Consider the following 19,361-nt stretch of genomic DNA (forward strand, 5'->3'; position numbering starts at 1 on the left):
GGGACGGAGGGAGTACTCATTATGAAATTTCAGCACCTCTTTCTCTCCTGGTGCGTACTCTGTCCCACAGCTCCAAACTACCCTCGTCGTCTTAGCATTACCACAACGACAATCGATCATATTAGCGGCAACTAATCAAAAGAAAATACTCTCTTCTTCCCGCAATAGGAGTTCTATTTAGTTATGATACGGGTTTTAGGAAATGTAAATAAAAGCAGATTGAATAAGTTAGTGAAATATAATGAAACTCACTTATATATATCCCAACATATTTGAGTCATTTCTATTTATGGTAAAAATTTACTTTACTATCAATTTCACTTACACCACTAAACAACACCTTCTAAATTTTTGTGCCTAAAAGAAGTGGGTCTAATATTTTGGGATGAAGGGAGTAGTTTATAAATAAAATATGAGCTAAATAAGCTTGTGGAATGTAGGACCTACTTACCATTTATAATAAAAGTAAAATAAAATTCTTATTGTGGAACAGACCGAAATGACAAAACAATACTCTTAGTGTGGGACCGAGGGATGTCATGTACGTTTTATACTTCTTCTAGACCGATGATAAAAAAAAATTCAAAATGCATACGTTACTTCTTCAATTATTCCACGCACACTATGAAGAAAATCAGTAAATCATAACTAATGTTTGACGAAATGCGATTAAAATCCAAAGTCTGTTAAAATAAGTCTTTGCTATTTTTCCAATTTTTTGTATAGACTTTTAGTCTTTGTAGTATTACTTGATGCGGTTCACAAATCACACAAATTCTCGATTGTGAACGAATTATTTGGATGAAGAAAATTCCAATGTCAAAACTATTGTTTAGTTGACCATCTAAATCCTTTGCCTCTATTAATATCATAACTTTCCATTCCAACTTCCACCTCCACAATCATAGCCAAAACACATCAAATTTAATTTTAAAAAGCAAACATTAAAAATGATTCTGCAGATTCCCTTCATGATTCCACTTCTCACATTCATACTCTCCTCTTTTTAGTGCTTCACAAGGCAATCAGAAAGCCCGGGAAGCTCCCTCCCGGGCCGCGAAAGCTCCCGATCATCGGGAACCTCCACCAGCTCGGCAAACTCCCCCACCGCTCCCTCCAAAAACTCTCCCAAACCCACGGCGACCTCATGTCCCTACACCTCGGATTCCAACCAGCACTCGTCGTCTCATCCGCCGAAAAAGCCCGCGACATCTTCAAGCACTACGACCTCGCAATCTCGGGCCGTCCCGCTGTCTACGCAATCGGCAAAATATGCTACAACTTCTCGTGCGTCTCGTCCGCACCGTACGGAGCCTACTGGAGGGAGGCCCGTAGAATCGTAGTCCTCGAGCTGATGACGGCGAAGCGGGTCGATTCGTTCCGCCACATCCGGGCCGAGGAAGTGGGCCGGATGATCGACTTCATCTCGGGTACCGCTCCGGACCCGGTGGATTTGAGCTCGGCGGTGTTTGCGATGTCGAACAGCATCGTCAGCCGCGCCGCATTCGGGAAGGCGGGCGGCGGCGGAGATGGGAAGGGGCGGAGTTTCTTGGAGATTTTTCGTGAGGCGCAGAACTTTGTGGGAGAGTTTAATGTGGCGGATTATTTCCCGGGTTTGGGTTGGGTTAATCGGATCAATGGTGTGGATAGGAGGATTGCGGAGAATTTTCGAGATTTGGATGGGTTTTTTGAGAGGGTGATCGGAGAGCATCGTGACCGGGCGGCGGAGGATTCCGGCGAGGGGGATATCATTGATGTGTTGCTTCGAGTGCAGAAGGGATCGGAGCTCACTGATGATCAGCTTAAGGGTATACTCATGGTAAATCAAATTTGTTTTCATATTTTTCTTTTTTATTCTGAAAATTAATTGAGTAGTAGTAGTAGTAGGAGTATTTTTTTGTTATTATGAATTTTATAATATCTTTAATAAAATATAAATTGGGTAAAACTAAATTAAATGTTTTAAAGAAAATGAATAGGAGTATTATTGCATACTAAATTTTGGATGAATATATGGATTCTACTAGCTAGTGAGATAACTTGGGTCAAAGTGTATGTGTGGAGGACGAAAGCATATGGAGTAATTGTTATTATTATTATAAGGATAGATTTTGGTTGGACTCAAACTTTGAAATGTATAGCTAGGAGATATGTATGATATCAAGTTCACTTAATATAGCACATATAAATAAATGCTTCAAAGATGGATATGTGCAAGTGGTCTTGTTTTAAGTCTTTGGACAATTAATGAGGGGGTACCCTCCCTGTCTGGTCGTCGAAATAATTAGAATACTCCTATCTAATTTGTGACGTCTCCATCTAAGAATAGTCGACAATGATATAAAAGTATTGGTCGATTGATAATTTAGGCAAATTTTTTAGTTTTTTATAAACCAACTTATGAGCTTCATTTTTAGGAGCTAGTGTAATTTAATCGTTATGCAAATAATGTAATAATTCAATTGATAAAACGTTTACTCTCTGACCAAATCAATAGTTCAATAATTCAAGTTATTATGAGACTTGAATGCATGAATGTAGGGTGTATAATTCAAAAATCAAAACCATCAACTTACCAAGATCACTATTTTTGTAATTAATAATTTCACTAATTCACACATCACCACAGGATGTATTCATAGCGGGAACCGACACGTCAGTATCAATAATCGTATGGATAATGGGTGAACTCATCAAAAACCCATCCGCCCGACAAAAAGCTCAACAACAAGTGCGAGAAATCGCGAAAGGCAAACCCATGGTGGACGAATTAGACCTCCCAAAACTCTCCTACCTAAAGCAAGTCATCAAGGAGGCATTCCGCCTCCACCCACCCGCGCCGCTGCTTGTCCCCCGAGAAACCATCGAGCCCTGCGCCATCGACGGCGGCAGGTACCTCATTCCCGCCAAAACGAGGGTTTTCTTCAACGTGGCAGCGATGTCGACGGATCCGGCCGTGTGGGAAAACCCTAGGGAATTCTCCCCGGAGAGGTTCGAGGATAGCGGCGTCGATTATAGAGGGCAGCATTTCGAGCTGCTGCCGTTTGGTTCTGGGAGGAGGGGGTGCCCCGGGATTAGTTTCTCGGTTCCGGTGGTGGAGCTCACGGTGGCGAATCTTCTTTTCAGATTTGATTGGAAGCTTCCGGAAGGAATGTCGGAGGAGGATGTTGATATGGAGGAAGCGATTGGGGTTACAATACATAAGAAGGTTCCTCTTTGCTTGGTAGCTTGCTCGGTGAATAATTATTGACGGTTTTGAATTTTTTGTTTACAGACGCGAGATTACTCAAACCTTCGATCCATCTAGTATTAAATTACTCTTTATTTTACTCCTACTTTGTAGTATTATAAATTGAACTGTTGTAATAAACTCACACTCTCATGCATGGAGCATATAATTCGAATAAGAGCCAACCCTTTTCATATACTATTATTTGTTTTAGCTTGTATGTTTGATCTCTATTCTCTATTACTCCATGGAGTAATAAAAATGTTTTTCTTGTATGAATCTTGACCTTTCTACATGACAAATTTAACTCAAATCATATGAAGCCCGGACGATTTTAGATCAATTTAATTAACAGTTTCACAATTAATTATACAAATTCTCACACTGAATGAATGAATGATTGCGGTAAATAAATTATTTTGTTAAAAATAATATCAAGTCCACCATAAAATGTTCTATTTTATATGGATGTCCTCAATAAAATGTCATATTTTATTAAATAAATTTCATACTCTATCCGTCCCAAAAATATAATCTTTTTATTTTCGTCCATCCATTAAAATTAGTCTCATACTAAAAATAGAAAAATTGCTCTTAATTTTTTTTTTAATCTTTCTTACTCCTAAGCGCTAGCTACTTAAAAACAAAACAAAACAAAACTCATGTTACATTATCTTTTCCGTTCACTTCACTACAGTTTTTAAAATTCTTCCTAAATCAATGTTGACAAATACTAACTCATGATTGGGCGGATTGAATATCTTGTTATATTTAAAGCCATTCGCGTGCACTCTTTACTTCAAATCACTCCATTCCTAAGTTTTCAACTTCCACCTCCAAAACCATAGCCAAAGCACAACAATAACAAATACTCCTACAGTGTATTAAAAATTCAATAAAATGATTCTGCAGATTCCCTTCATTTCGATTCTCACACTCATCATCTTCCTCGTACTAAACAAAAGAATCAGAAAGCCCGAAAAACTCCCTCCCGGCCCGCGAAAGCTCCCAATCATCGGCAACCTCCACCAGCTCGGCAAATTCCCCCACCGTTCCCTCCAAAAACTCTCCCAAACCCACGGCGATCTCATGTTCCTGCACCTCGGCTTCAGCCCGGTATTAGTCATCTCATCCGCCCAAAAAGCCCGCGATATCTTCAGAAACCACGACCTCGCCTTCTCGGGCCGGCCCGCTCTCTACGCACTCGACAAAATATGCTACAACCTCTCCTGCGTCTCGACCGCACCGTACGGACCCTACTGGAGAGAAGCGCGGCGAATCTTAGTCCTCGAGCTGATGACGGCGAAGCGGGTCGAGTCGTTCCGCCACATCCGGGCCGAGGAAGTGGCCCGGATGGTCGACTTCATTTCGGGCACTGCTCCGGCCCCGGTCGATTTGGGCTCGGCGGTGTTTGCCATGTCGAAAAACATCATCAGCCGCGCCGCGTTCGGGGCGGCGGCGAAGGGGAGGAGTTTCGAGGAGATTTTTCATGAGACGCAGAGGATTTTCGCGGAATTCAACCCGTCGGATTATTTTCCGGGTTTGGGTTGGGTTAATCGGGTCAATGGCGTGGATAGAAGGATTGCGGAGAATCGTCGAGATTTGGAGGGGTTTTTTGAGAGGGTGATCGGAGAGCATCGTGATCGGACAGCGGCGGATTCCGGTGAAGGGGATATAATTGATGTGTTGCTTCGAGTGCAGAAGGAATCTCAGCTCACGGATGATCAGCTTAAGGCTATACTCTTGGTAATTAAGCTCTATTTTAATTCATTTTGTTTGATTTTTTTTTTTGTTTATTTCAATAATATAATGGGAATTTTTTATGTTTCTTATTAATGTTGTTAATTTTATAAGTATACTTCTAAGTTCTAATCCATCTTGATAAAAAAAATTAGCATATTTTACATCCATTTTGGTCCTGCAATCAAAATTAGTCACATCTATTTATGATAAATTTATCTTTTTTAATGAGCTAGGTCTCATTTTTGGTTTTCCACTATTCATTGCTTATGATAATAATTGTAGATTAAGACTCTGTTTTGCTACTAAATTTATTTTTCTTGGACTGACCAGTATATGTTATTGCTAGTTACGTTTAAACTCAAACTCTCCTTATAATCTTCTCGCTTCTAGGAATTTTTAAATCTTGGTTGAATATGGATTCTTCTATATAGCTAGTGAGATAACTTAAGTGAAATTGGGGTTGTTTTTGATACGGAATGCTAGTTGCCAATTGGTCCCAAACTTCCAAAATAGTACTCCAAAATGTATGGGATGCGTTTGTACAATTGGCTTAAGTGACAACCTCTTGCATCGATTTTTTTCGTATAAAGTCACGTTTGCTATATAGACCACATATAAATTCATTTTTTCAATGATAGATATATATTTGAAACTGATATTTTTGACTGATTCAACGATTAATGAGAGTTGCGTCCCCGTGTCTAGTTGCCTATATAATTCCAATGTAAAAAAGTCTAGAATATCTCCGATAAATGGTGTTTGATTTGATAGTTTAAACAAAATTTAGTATCTAGCTATGTTATTCAATTGAATTTACAAAAGCATTTACTTAATTAAGAAAACATATATACTCCAACAAATTATTTTCTAAAATTTCAAATTCAGAATTTAAAATGTATCCAGTCAAAATAAATACTCCCTCCGTCCCATAGAAATTGGTCATATTTCCTTTTTCGTCTGTCTCATACAAATAGTCACATATCCATTTATAGTAACTTTTTTTTCCTTCTTTTTTACTTTTTCATTTACGAGTCCACCATCCACTATACAATTTCAACTATTTTTTGTCCTTTTATAGTAAATTACACATTAAAACCCGTATCAACTCTAAAGGGCCAATTTGTATGGGACAGAGGGAGTAATAAGTTTATCCCTTCGCCCCTGCCATGACAGGATGTATTTGTAGGGGGAACCGACACTTCATCGACAACAATCACGTGGACAATGGCAGAACTCATAAGAAACCCAACGGTCAAACGAAAAGCTCAACAACAAGTGCGAGAAATCGCAAAAGGCAAACCAATGGTGGAAGAATCTGACCTCCCAAAACTCTCATACCTAATGCAAGTGATCAAGGAGTCACTCCGCCTCCACCCGCCGGCGCCGCTGCTTGTTCCCCGAGAAACCATCGAGCCCTGCGCCATCGACGGAGGCAGGTACCACATTCCCGCCAAAACGAGGGTTTTCTTCAACGTGTCAGCGATGTCGAGCGATCTGGCCGTGTGGGAAAACCCTAGTGAATTCTCGCCGGAGAGGTTTGAGGATAGAGACGTCGATTTTAGAGGGCAGCATTTCGAGCTGCTGCCGTTTGGTGCCGGGAGGAGGGGGTGCCCCGGGATCAGTTTCGCGATGTCGGTGGTGGAGCTCGCGGTGGCGAATCTTCTGTTCCGATTTGATTGGAAGCTTCCGGAAGGAATGTCGGAGGAGGATGTTGATATGGAAGAAACCGTAGGGTTTATTATGCATAAGAAGACTCCTCTTTGCTTGGTAGCTTGCTTAGTGAATAATTAGAAGTAGGTTACATGCAAATGAAACCCGTATTCTAAAATATTTGTGTGTTACATGATAATTTCTAAGTTCTAAGTACTAAGTATTACATATACTATTGTGCAAAAAAATAATATTGACGTTCTTATTGTACTTTTTAGGTTTACACACTGATGTCATTAACTGTAAGTGGGCAGTGTGGGCAGTATACCAATAGTAGTATAGACCCTTCCGGTACAATAAGAATCACTTTATATCATTTCAGTTCGTTTTAGGATAGGAGTCACATTTCACCACTTTTACCATAAATAACAAGTACGCATCATATTACACCAATTTATTCCACTTACATTTTATTATAAAACCAATATAAATGAGACACTTAATCCACTAACCAAAAAATATTGTATTATGGTGCGCATCCACAGGGTGAATACAAAAACCACCCCGAAATGTGTCAGAATTTTATTTTTCTCCTACTACGTTGGCATTTTCAATTTCACCCTAATACTTGCAATAGGCCCGCCCAAAATCATACACAAAATGCAGCTCAACTTATTTAACCATTCTTTATATTTTGTTATTTTAATTGTTAATTTAGAAAAAAAATAACATAAACTAACATATCAATATGATAGAAGAATGAAGTTATTTAAACATAGAATAATGTATTAAAATAAAATAAAAAATAGCTCACAGGACCTGCCGATCGACGGACTGACCATTGCTCGCACAAGCGAATGCGCCAAGTGATCCACCATTTTCCCACCAACAATAGATCTCCAAAAACTATCGCACGCGGCCTGATGGGGTTACTGCAGTGGAAGACACGGAAAACAAACAGGTCCTTACGAATCTATTTATGTCACGGGTCCTTATGTCCCGTGCATAGCACGGGTGTGAATACTATTTCTTACTTATGTTATAGTGTGTGCAATTGAGACATTGTTATAAGAGCATTCACAATAGAGCTCTGGAACTGGCCGGCCGTGCTGAGGTTTATATACTAAAAGATGCTTCGAGCGTACATGTCTTTGTACAGTCAGCTTGTGCATGTACACAAGAAACGCTACATCCACTTATTTACTTAATTATGAGAATAAATAATATAATATAATGGTTTATTATTGAAATAAAAATATATGAATAATTTAAATCATAAAAATTTAAAACTTCTTTGAGAAGTCAAGTTAGAAAATTTGTATTATCCAATAATCACATTTTAGTTGACTAACGAATTTTTAATATTGGAAAGAATAAATTTCTTATTTCCCACCACATATACGTTTAAAAAGTAAATTATCACTTAAAATACCGATAATATTTTATGCATCTTGTTTGTTTTGAATAATGTGACAATATACACTACTCTTTATATTAAGAAGTTATACAAATTTTAGAAGTTAGATTTAATTTTAAATATATATAATTTCATCTTATTCCGTAATTTAATCTATAAACTTAGTAGGATTGTTTAATTAATTAGAGACTAATTAAAATATAAGAAAATTAGTCTCCAATACATAAATGAAGATTCAATTAAAAGTGCACTATTTAAAAGTGTTTCAAAACTTCTTAAAACAGCTAGCATTTTATTGGACCATTAGAAGACTTAAAATAAAGTAAAGAAATAAAAGACACTCAATCTTTCCATTTTCCCTCCAAAAAGGCCATCAAAGTCTTTTCATCCAACTTGCACTTTAGATTAGGCTAGATTTTTATAGATTCTGGTTTGAGTAATCTCGATGTACATATATAAAGTTATAAGTACAAAAACATTGATCTTATTTTCGGCATATGTTACAATAGCATTTAACACATTGACATTATTTACAGATCTTATTTTCGGCATATGTTACAATAGCATTTAACACATGGACAACTTCTAATTATTTACTGAGCAAGCTACTAAGCAAAGAGGAGTCTTCTTATGCATAACAACCCCAACCGATTCATCCATATCAATATCCTTCGCTGAGATTCCTTCCGGAAGCTTCCAATCGAATCGGAACAAAAGATTCGCCACGACCAGCTCCACCACCGAAATGGAGAAGTTGATCCCGGGGCAACCCCTCCTCCCAGCACCAAACGGCAGCAGCTCGAAATGCTGCCCTCTAAAATCGACGTCGCTATCCTCGAACCTCTCCGGAGAGAATTCCCTAGGGTTTTCCCATACCGCCGGATCCTCAGACATTGCTGTTGCATTGAAGAAAACCCTGGTTTTGGCGGGAATATGGTACTTGCCGCCGTCAATGGCGCAAGGCTCTATGGTTTCTCGGGGAACCAGTAGCGGCGCCGGTGGGTGGAGCCGGAATGTCTCCTTGATGACTTGCTTTAGGTATGTGAGTTTTGGGAGGTCTGATTCTTCCACCATGGATTTACCTTTTGCGATTTCTCGCACTTGTTGTTGAGCTTTTTGTTTGACGGTTGGGTTTTTGTTGAGTTCCGCCATTATCCATATGATTGTTGCTACCGAAGTGTCGATTCCCGCCACAAATACATCCTGTGGTGGTGTGTACATGAGTTGAATTGTGAGGAAAAATATATATATTTGGTAAAACATGACACTATTTATTTTTTCTATGGGTACTCCGCTAACTCATTTTACTCAATACTATTAATAGTTGAAAAAAGAGTTTACCAAGAGCATAGCCTTAAGCTGATAATCCAAGAGCTGAGATTCCTTCTGCACTCGAAGCAGCACATCAACGATATCCCCTTCGCCGGAATCCGCCGCCGTCCGATCACGATGCTCTCCGATCACCCTCTCAAAAACCCCTTCCAATTCCCGAAGACTCTCCGCAATCCTTCTATCCACACCATTGATCCGATTAACCCAACCCAAACCCGGAAAATAATCCGCCAAGTTAAACTCTACGCCAAGCTTCTGCAACTCACCAAAAATCTCCCTGAAACTCCTCCCCTTCCCAGCCCCCTTGCCGCCGGCCGCCCCGAACACAGCGCGAGTGACGAAGCTGTTCGACATAGCAAACACCGCCGCGCTCAAGTCGACCGGGTCCGGAGCAGCGCCCGAAATGGAGTCCATCATCCGGGCCACTTCCTCTGCCCGGATGTTGCCGAACGACCCGACCCGCTTCGCCGTCATCACCTCGTTGACTAAGATTCTCCGCGCTTCTCTCCAGTAGGCTCCGTACGGTGCGGTCGAGACGCAGGAGAGGTTGTAGCATATTTTGGTGAATGCGTAGAGGGCGGGCCGGCCCGAGAAGGCGAGGTCGTGGTTTCTGAAGATATCACGGGCTTTGTCGGCTGATGACACGACTAATACCGGCCTGAATCCGAGGTGTAAAGACATGAGATCGCCGTGTTTTTGGGAGAGTTTTTGGAGGGAGCGGTGGGGGCGTTTGCCGAGCTGGTGGAGGTTCCCGATGATCGGGAGCTTTCGCGGCCCGGGAGGGAGCTTCCCGGGCTTTCTGATTGCTTTGTTTATTATTAGGAAGAGGAGTGTGATGATGAGTGTGAGAAGTGGAATCATGTATGGAATCTGCAGATTCATTTTAATGTATTTTTTGAAGGAAATATATGTGATTTTGGCTAGGATTGTGGAGGTGGAATATGAAATGGAAAGTATATATAGTGTCAAATGATTTAAATAGTCAATAAATATACCATTATTTTTAAAAAAATTCAACAGACTAGATTTCTACAACAAAAACATTGAAAAATTAGCAGACAATTTTTAACAGACTTTGGATTTTAGTCGAATTTCATCAAGCATTAATTATGATTCACTGATTTTCTACTAACTGTGCGCGGAAAAATTGTAGAAGTAACGTATGAGTTTAGACTTTTTTCAATGATCAGTCTAGAAGAAGTCTAAAACGTACGGAAAATCAATTTCCTTTTGGGATTAATTAACAGTAACATGATCGGTGGTCTTTGTGGTAAGGCTGAGACGATGAGGGTAGTTTGGAGCTGTTGGACGAAGTACGCACCAGTTGAGAAAGAGGTGTCGCGGCAATTTCACTATGAGTACATTTTTGTGTTTGTTCAGTTTGGACGCATAAATTAACATTAGTGGGAGCTATATTTTCTAAATTTTCTTTAAAAGTTTAGGTTTGGATAATTTAAACATAGATTAACAACAATACGATAATAGAAGAATGAAGATATTTTAACATAGAATAATATATTAAAAATAAAATAAAGTATAGTGTCCCGTAACTTGTTGATCGCCAGGGAGACCACCGCTTGTGCGAGCGAATGCGCCAGGCACTCCACCATTTTCACATCTGCAATAGATCTCCAAAAACCACTGCACATGGTCGGCTGGTTTTGGATCTCTATTGTGAATTCTCTTAGAACGATGTCTCAATTGCACATACAATATAAATAAGAATTATTATAGATCCGAGGTTTGAGTAATCTTACATACAAATTTAAAAGTACAAGAACATCGATATTATTTTTGGCACAATATCTTAAATTAATTACTGCCATTTAAGATTTAACATAGTAGTAATATTTTTGAATGTACGTACCCCCACTTCTAATTATTCGCTGAGGAAGCTATTAAGCAAAGAGGAGTCTTCTTACGCATAACAATCCCAAGCGATTCATCCATATCAATATCCTCCGCTGAGATTCCTTCCGGAAGCTTCCAATCGAATCGGAACAAAAGATTCGCCACGGCCAGCTCCACCACCGGGATCGAGAAGTTGATCCCGGGGCACCCCCTCCTCCCCGCACCAAACGGAAGCAGCTCGAAATGCTTCCCTCTAAAATCGACTTCGCTATCCTCAAACCTCTCCGGAGAGAATTCCCTAGGGTTTTTCCATATCACCGGATCCACCGACATAGCTGTCAAGTTGAAGAAAACCCTGGTTTTGGCGGGAATATGGTATTTGCCGCCGTCAATGGCGCAAGGCTCGATGGTTTCTCGGGGAACCAGTAGCGGTGCCGGTGGGTGGAGGCGGAATGACTCCTTGATGACTTGCTTTAGGTAGGAGAGTTTTGGGAGGTCTGATTCGTCCACCATGGGTTTGCCTTTTGCGATTTCTCGCACTTGTTGTTGAGCTTTTCGTCTGACGGTTGGGTTTCTGATGAGTTCCGTCATTGTCCATATGATTGTTGCCGCCACTGAGTCAGTTCCCGCCACAAATACTTCCTGTGAAGGTGTATAAATGAGTTGAATTGTGCAGGTACTGTTCTATAAAAATTTACATAAAATTGATATAAATTAAAAAGTTAAAAAGGAAAAAATAAATCAAGTTTATTAGGGGTTTATTACGTGTCCGCCTATGTTGGTGATTCTGTTTTTTTAAGTCACTGCTCCATTTTACATTTTATATTTAGGTATTAATGATCACCTATGGATATTATTGCTCGAACCTTCAATCTAAAGAAAAATATTTTGTCAATTGAGATGCACGGAGTACTACTTTAGTTTTAATTGCTTTTTCTTTAATGGTTAATTGAGGGCTAGGGATGTGTAAATCTAAGGGTGTGGATGGAGTTATAATTAATTGTTTCACTTCATTTTTATCACGTTTGCAGTGATATATTTCATTAACTTATTCTTACTCACATTTTATTATTAAATAAAATTAATATATAAAAATAAGATTCACATCGATATTGATGTTAAAGTGAAACACATATTGAAGAGCGAAGGGAGTATATCGAAACCCATGGATATTATTGCTCAAAAGCTCTTCATTTCTTACATGGTGACATATTGGACTTTTAATACTCCCACTAGTAATTTATATATTCGTGCAGTGTATAGCAGACGTGATACTACTATTAGTCTATTACACAAACATAATCTTAATTAGCCATTTGTTCAAACATCTCTCTCATACATTTTGGAAATATAGGCAATAACGACGACAATCATATTAAATGATTCGTATTTCTTTAATCACTTTTATTTTATTTTTTTCCATTTTTTGTAAGTTTTTCACTTAACCAACTAAAATACCATTTTTTAAAATATTATGTCAACTCAACAAAGGATAGAGGATAGATGAGATGCATTATCTAAAAGCCTAAAAGGATAGTTTGCTTTTAAATATAGATATAAACCATATAGTTATAATAGATTCATTACTAACAAATGATTATTTAGAACTTAATATCTACACCTTAATAATATACTGTCCTATTTCATTTAAGTGGAGCATTTCTTATCCAACATAAAATTAGTTTTAATAATAATTAAAAAGAGAATTTACCATGAGTATAGCCTTAAGCTGATCATCAGTGAGGTCCGATTCCTTCTGCACTCGAAGCAACACACCAATGATATCTCCTTCACCGGAATCCTCCGCCGTCCGATCACGATGCTCTCCGATTACCCTCTCGAAAACCCTCTCCAAATCTCGACGATTCTCCGCAATCCTTTTATCCACCCCATTGACCCGATTAACCCAACCCAAACCCGGAAAATAATCGGCCAAATTAAACCCTACGGCAAGGCTCTGCGTCTCACTAATAATCTCCCTGAAGCTCTTTCCATTCCCATTCCCATTCCCGGCCCCGAATGCGGCACGGCTGATGACGTTATTCGACATAGCAAACACCGCCGAGCTCAAGTCGACCGGGTCCGGAGCAGTACCCAAAATAGAATCGATCATCCGGCCCACTTCCTCGGCCCGGATGTGGCGGAACGACTGGACCCGCTTCCCCGTCATCAGCTCGAGGACTTCGATTCTCCGAGCTTCCCTCCAGTAGGCTCCGTACGGTGCGGTCGAGACGCATGAGTGATTGTAGCATACTTTGTCGAATGAGTAGAGAGCGGGCCGCCCCGAGAAGGCGAGATCGTGGTTTTTAAAGATATCACGGGCTTTTTCGGCGGATGAGACTACTAATGCCGGGGTGAATCCGAGGTGTAGGAACATGAGATCGCCATGGATTTGGGAGAGTTTTTGGAGGGAACGGTGGGGGAGTTTGCCGAGCTGGTGGAGGTTGCCGATGATCGGGAGCTTTTGCGGCCCGGGAGGGAGCTTCCCGGGCTTTCTGATTGCTTTGTTTAGTACTAGGAAAAAGAGTGTGATGAATGTGAGAAGTGAAATGAAGAGAATCATTTGATTAGGGTTTGTGAAGTTTGAAATTGGAGTGGAAAGTTTTTTATGAATAGAGATAAAGCTTAAATAGTCAACAATAGTACAAAATAATTTGCTTCATCAATACAAGTCATTCAAAATTTCGATGTAAGAGCTTGTGTCGGAGTTATAGTCACGGGTCTAGAATCGATAAATGGGGTGGAATTAAATAAAAAAAACTTGTGTAACTAACAGTTAGGTAGCAATTGCAATGTTGCGGCCCACTTTTTAATTATCAAATAAAAGTTTAGTTATAGTTGAGTTACTCAATTAATTAGATGTCGTAATTAGATGTTTCACTTTGATTTGATACGGAATTTAAGATATATAATGAATTGAAAAATTTGTGAAACGCAGATCCTATTTTTATATAGTATTAATTTTATAATAAAAATATGAATGGAAATGAGTTAGTTGAATGTGGGGTTTTATTATTAAAAACGGTTGTAAAAGATAGTAAAAGTGTACAAATATTCGCAGACGAATAAAAAAGGAAATTAGTGATATTTAATAGCGAACGGAGGGAGTAAGTTCTTTATAGAGTTTGATTAGTTTCCCCACCTTTCACCCCTAAAAAAGTTCGAATAAAATTTTAATTATAAATTCAATCGGTCCGATTCTGAAAATTGCATGTGGTTGTTTAGTTTTGACCGTTAACAATGAAGTATATCATGCAATTTTACGTAATCCTTTCGTCCATAAATTTCGTCTTATTTTGATTTAGTTCTTGAAAAATGTAAAGAAAGATCAAAGTTAAAAGATGTTAATTAAACGTGAATTCTACTTTAATAAAAAAAAAATAAACAAAAGATGTAATGTTGGAAAAATCGAAAAAAATATGAAAATGGAGAGAGTTTTTAAGTAGAGTGAGAAAAAGTTATTAGGTACTACTACACTATTTTAAAGTAGATTACACTATTTTAAAGTGGAGTGACATTTAATAAAATAAGAGAGAAAAAAGATTATTAGATGTTTTAAAGTTGAAGAGATGAATAAGGTAATAGAGATAAAATATTATTTAATGTTTAAAAATGGAAAGATAAATTAAATAAGAAAAAGAAAAAATAATTAAATGTTTTAATGTTTTCTTAAGTAATTAAGGGATATTTAATTTGTTGTGATAGACAAAAAAATGAAAGTACGCGGGTCATTAAATATTTTAATGTCTTTTGCGACAAATAATCCAAAGAATCTTCTCTGTTTCCACACAAAAGTTAGTGCAGCAACAATAATTTTGCTTTTTTGTAATTTTGGTTCCATATACATAAGTATTCTTACTGGATCATTTTGTATTATTGTGTTGAGAATTTCGATAAATGATTCTCTTTATAAAACACTTTTAATTCACTAAAGTTATTTTATCATTTTACTCCCTCATTCTCTTGTAGCCGAGTCAGCTTTTTTTTTGCATTCATTTTAAGAAAATTACAATAAATAATTAAAATGGACAAAAAGTAAAAATAAGATAAAATTTTTTCTACATTATTCTTTTTCTTATTTATATTTTTTCTATTTTAATTAATTTTTATAATTTTTTAAAAACAATTGCAAAAAGGAATGACTAAGCTACTAGTGAACGGAGGTAGTATCTATTTAGGGGCAATTTAGTAAGAAATACTTAAAACACAATAAGAACTATAGTACATTTAGCCGCAAGTTAACAGTATAAGTGTATAACAAATAACAATAATAATAATATAGTAACTAATTACGACAAACATGAATAATATCAGGAAGAACTATGATCTAGCTCATATATATTTAGTATCTTATACTATCTCGACTACTAAAATAATTAGTTTTTGTAAACTTAACAAAACTTAAAAAGCAATAAAAAACTTAGGATGGATTAATCACCTCTTCAACTATATATACCAACTATTTATCATAAGCTCTACTAAGACCACCACCTACTAATTTAATCTACACCTACCACACTTAGGCTTACCACCACCTACTTTAATCTACCCCTACCAACTTAGGCCATGGCTCTTGAATCGATGACCACTTAATCTCAAGTCTCTCCAATTTATAGAATTAAATTGTTAATTGTTCATAATGCATCAAAACTCCTCTTTTGATCACGCATACATACATTATTTAATCAAAGTCAATTCATTTTTGAAATGGCCATCTACTTTAGCTAGCGTCAATCCCTAATTATCTTATTGGGCTTAGTAAGTCGTCTGGGTATATATATATATAGAAGTAGGGCACACAACTCTGTAATCCGAAGACAATTTGAATACACCATGTTCTTCTTTTCTGTCCGTGAGCGTAGTCAATACAGTGCTGGTGAACCACGTAAATCTGTGTGTCCATTTACGTTTTATGTTTGTCTAGATTACATAATTACACTATTTTGGCACAATATCTTAGTAATAGTGGTTACATTTAACACATGACTAATATTTTTGAATGTATGTACCCCACATCTAATTATTGACTGAGCAAGCTATTAAGCAAAGAGGAGTCTTCTTATGCATAACAATCCCAAGTGCTTCATCCATATCAACATCCTCCGCTGAGATTCCTTCCGGAAGCTTCCAATTGAATCGGAACAAAAGATTCGCCACGGCCAGCTCCACCACCGGGATCGAGAAGTTGATCCCGGGGCACCCCCTCCTCCCAGCACCAAACGGCAGCAGCTCGAAATGCTGCCCTCTAAAATCGACGTCGCTATCCTCGAACCTCTCCGGAGAGAATTCCCTAGGGTTTTTCCATACCGCCGAATCCACCGACATTGCCGCTGCATTGAAGAAAACCCTGGTTTTGGCGGGAATATGGTACTTGCCGCCATCAATGGCGCAAGGCTCGATGGTTTCTCGGGGAACCAGTAGCGGTGCCGGTGGGTGGAGGCGGAATGACTCCTTGATGACTTGCTTTAGGTAGGAGAGTTTTGGGAGGTCTGATTCGTCCACCATGGGTTTGCCTTTTGCGATTTCTCGCACTTGTTGTTGAGCTTTTTGTTTGACGGTTGGATTTCTGATGAGTTCCGTCATTGTCCATATGATTGTTGCCGATGAAGTGTCGGTTCCCGCCACAAACACATCCTGTGGTGGTGTGGTGTGTATAATGAGTTGAATTGTGAAGATAAATATAGATATTGGTAAAATATATATTTACAGTGGATGATCCTAAGTTATCCTAACAAATATTGATATTGGTAAGTTAGTGATTGTGTTTTTCAAGTTGGGACTTTTACCATTCATATTTACGTGACAACAAGTGCAACTCAGAAAGATGTTTCCCTTCAATCAATAAATTAGGAGTTATAATTGTATTGAATGGTGATGAATATTATTGCTCAAAATACACCGTTTTCAATTCCAAGATGGAGAAATTTTAGACTTTCTAGTTTCTACGTATTTTGATCGAATTATCAACATTACTGATCAGCCGCCGACGTCGTGATTGAATCAGCCAAAATAATTAATATCACTAGTTATATTTATGTGGTGTGTATAGCATACGTGATTTTATACGATACATTCTTAGCCATTTGTTCAAACATATATCTCATATATTGTGGAAATTTAGGCATTAACGACAACAATTATATACTTTCATGAGTTCTTCCTCTATATATTTTCTTAATTTCTTTCAACCTAGTTATATCCCTAGTACCATCCCCTTTTTTAATCACTTATTCACTTTTATTTTTTTATTTTATTTTATTATGTGTCGCATATTTATTCTTTTTCACTTTCACTAACTTAATATCATACCACTTTCTTAAATATCATGATAAAAAAAGTATTTCACTTAACATAGGAATATATCCCTTAAATGCATAATAATTAATATAGAACCAAATAAAATAGGTTGATGTCATTATTACACTGTTTTTTAATTTATTATAGGAAATTCGAATTCTAATGTGAACGAAACAATAACTTCATCAATTTAAAATTCGAACTTTCTCTGACGAACAAACAACAAAGTAACATTGACCTTAAATGTTCGCTTATACTGATCAAATATTAATTACTCCCTCCGTCCCGAATAATTTGTCTCATTTTTTCATTTCGGTCCATCCCACGTAATTTGTCTCATTTTCACTTTTTGCCATTTTTAGTAGTGGACCACTGGATCTCATATTCCACTAACTCATTCTTAGCTATTCACATTTATTATAAAACTAATATATAAAAGTAGGACTAACACTCCACTAACTTTTTCAACTCAATTTTTATTACATTTCTTAAAACTCGTGCTCAATCAAAGTGGGACGAATTATCCGGGACAGAGGGTGTAGTTACGTTGATCACAAATCATATAATTACAGTAGACTTAATTAGAACTTAAACATATCTAACGCTTAGTAATTCAATTCGTTTTCTCAATTCATATTTTTATTAAAAAAATAAAACAATAATTAAAAAAAGAATTACCAAGAGTATAGCCTTAAGCTGATCATCCGTGAGCTGAGATTCCTTCTGCACTCGAAGCAACACATCAATGATATCGCCTTCGCCGGAATCCGCCCCCGTCCGATCACGATGCTCTCCGATAACCCTCTCAAAAACCCCCTCCAAATCCCGACGATTCTCCGCAATCCTTCTATCCACCCCATTGACCCGATTAACCCAACCCATACCCGGAAAATAATCCGCCAAGTTAAACTCTACGCCAAGCCTCTGCGTCTCACCAAGAATCTCCTTGATACTCCTCCCTTCTCCAGCCCCGCCGCCGCCGCCGGCCGCCCCGAACGCAGCGCGTCTGACGATGCTGTTCGACATGTCAAACACCGCCGCGCTCAAGTCAACTGGGTCCGGAGCAGCGCCCGAAATGAAGTCGATCATCCGGCCCACTTCCTCGGCCCGGATGCGGCGGAACGACCCGACCCGCTTTGCCGTCATCAGCTCGAGGACTAAGATTCTCCGCGCTTCTCTCCAATAGGCTCCGTACGGTGCGGTCGAGACGCAGGAGAGGTTGTAGCACACTTTGTCGAATGCGTAGAGAGCGGGCCGGCCCGAGAAGGCGAGGTCGTGGTTTCTGAATATATCACGGGCTTTGTCGGCTGATGAGACTACTAATACCGGGCTGAATCCGAGGTGTAAGAACATGAGATCGCCGTGGGTTTGGGAGAGTTTTTGGAGGGAGCGGTGAGGGAGTTTGCCGAACTGGTGGAGGTTGCCTATGATCGGGAGCTTTCGCGGCCCGGGAGGGAGTTTCCCGGGCTTTCTGGTTCTTTTGTTTAGTACTTGGACTAGGAAGAGGAGTGTGATGAATGTGAGAAGTGGAATCATCAGAATCATTTTGTTCTTTTTCTATATTTGGTTTAGGGTTTGTGAAGGTGTAATGCAATGCTTTGGAATAAATAGTGGTAAAGGTTTAATAGTCAACAATATATTTCACTCTGTAATCGAATATTCTATTTTTATAGTATTTCCCACTATTGTAGAATTATGTTTTTCATCTAATTATTACTCCCTCCATCCCACAAAGATTGTCCCATTTCGACCGGGCACGGGTTTTAAGAAATGTAATGAAAAATGAGTTGAAAAAGTTAATGGAACGTGAGTCCTACTTTTGTATATTAGTTTTATAATAAA

At 38.4% G+C, this 19,361-nt stretch overlaps 4 protein-coding genes and 1 pseudogene across 5 annotated transcripts; 2 read left to right on the forward strand and 3 right to left on the reverse strand.

The window, feature by feature from the left end:
* The first annotated feature begins 935 nt into the window (after positions 1–935).
* On the forward strand, positions 936–3,427 carry LOC125211459 (strychnine-11-hydroxylase-like; annotated as a pseudogene). The gene is made up of 2 exons (XR_016135082.1): positions 936–1,819; positions 2,630–3,427. The product of XR_016135082.1 is annotated as a strychnine-11-hydroxylase-like (transcript).
* A 596-nt stretch (positions 3,428–4,023) lies between these two features.
* LOC125218995 (strychnine-11-hydroxylase-like) lies at positions 4,024–6,892 on the forward strand. The gene is made up of 2 exons (XM_048120835.2): positions 4,024–4,975; positions 6,146–6,892. Exons 1-2 carry the CDS (start codon positions 4,130–4,132, stop codon positions 6,761–6,763), a joined length of 1,464 nt encoding a protein of 487 aa, XP_047976792.1. The 5' UTR covers positions 4,024–4,129; the 3' UTR covers positions 6,764–6,892.
* Positions 6,893–8,624: 1,732 nt separating this feature from the next.
* On the reverse strand, positions 8,625–10,269 carry LOC125202616 (strychnine-11-hydroxylase-like). Its single transcript, XM_048101057.2, has 2 exons — positions 9,381–10,269; positions 8,625–9,242 (listed from the first exon to the last, which is right to left on the reverse strand). Exons 1-2 carry the CDS (start codon positions 10,251–10,253, stop codon positions 8,625–8,627), a joined length of 1,491 nt encoding a protein of 496 aa, XP_047957014.1. The 5' UTR covers positions 10,254–10,269.
* Positions 10,270–11,093: 824 nt separating this feature from the next.
* On the reverse strand, positions 11,094–13,879 carry LOC125219819 (strychnine-11-hydroxylase-like). Its single transcript, XM_048121896.2, has 2 exons — positions 12,934–13,879; positions 11,094–11,864 (listed from the first exon to the last, which is right to left on the reverse strand). Exons 1-2 carry the CDS (start codon positions 13,783–13,785, stop codon positions 11,247–11,249), a joined length of 1,470 nt encoding a protein of 489 aa, XP_047977853.1. The 5' UTR covers positions 13,786–13,879; the 3' UTR covers positions 11,094–11,246.
* A 2,148-nt stretch (positions 13,880–16,027) lies between these two features.
* On the reverse strand, positions 16,028–19,122 carry LOC125202755 (strychnine-11-hydroxylase-like). Its single transcript, XM_048101204.2, has 2 exons — positions 18,198–19,122; positions 16,028–16,856 (listed from the first exon to the last, which is right to left on the reverse strand). Exons 1-2 carry the CDS (start codon positions 19,062–19,064, stop codon positions 16,239–16,241), a joined length of 1,485 nt encoding a protein of 494 aa, XP_047957161.1. The 5' UTR covers positions 19,065–19,122; the 3' UTR covers positions 16,028–16,238.
* Positions 19,123–19,361: the final 239 nt, after the last annotated feature.

Source organism: Salvia hispanica, chromosome 2 (assembly GCF_029641045.1).
Source record: "Salvia hispanica isolate PSC_SH4W2 chromosome 2, Shi_PSC_v1, whole genome shotgun sequence".
NCBI lineage: Eukaryota > Viridiplantae > Streptophyta > Magnoliopsida > Lamiales > Lamiaceae > Salvia > Salvia hispanica.

Bases quoted from the DNA above. Each gene is read 5' to 3' on its own strand.
- LOC125218995 (XM_048120835.2), top strand. From the start codon at position 4,130: ATGATTCTGCAGATTCCCTTCATTTCGATTCTCACACTCATCATCTTC. The intron at 4,976-6,145 runs GTAATTAAGCTC...CTGCCATGACAG, and splicing joins AGCTTAAGGCTATACTCTTG to GATGTATTTGTAGGGGGAAC.
- LOC125202616 (XM_048101057.2), bottom strand. From the start codon at position 10,253: ATGAATCTGCAGATTCCATACATGATTCCACTTCTCACACTCATCATC. The intron at 9,243-9,380 runs GTAAACTCTTTT...ACACCACCACAG, and splicing joins AGCTTAAGGCTATGCTCTTG to GATGTATTTGTGGCGGGAAT.
- LOC125219819 (XM_048121896.2), bottom strand. From the start codon at position 13,785: ATGATTCTCTTCATTTCACTTCTCACATTCATCACACTCTTTTTCCTA. The intron at 11,865-12,933 runs GTAAATTCTCTT...ACACCTTCACAG, and splicing joins AGCTTAAGGCTATACTCATG to GAAGTATTTGTGGCGGGAAC.
- LOC125202755 (XM_048101204.2), bottom strand. From the start codon at position 19,064: ATGATTCTGATGATTCCACTTCTCACATTCATCACACTCCTCTTCCTA. The intron at 16,857-18,197 runs GTAATTCTTTTT...ACACCACCACAG, and splicing joins AGCTTAAGGCTATACTCTTG to GATGTGTTTGTGGCGGGAAC.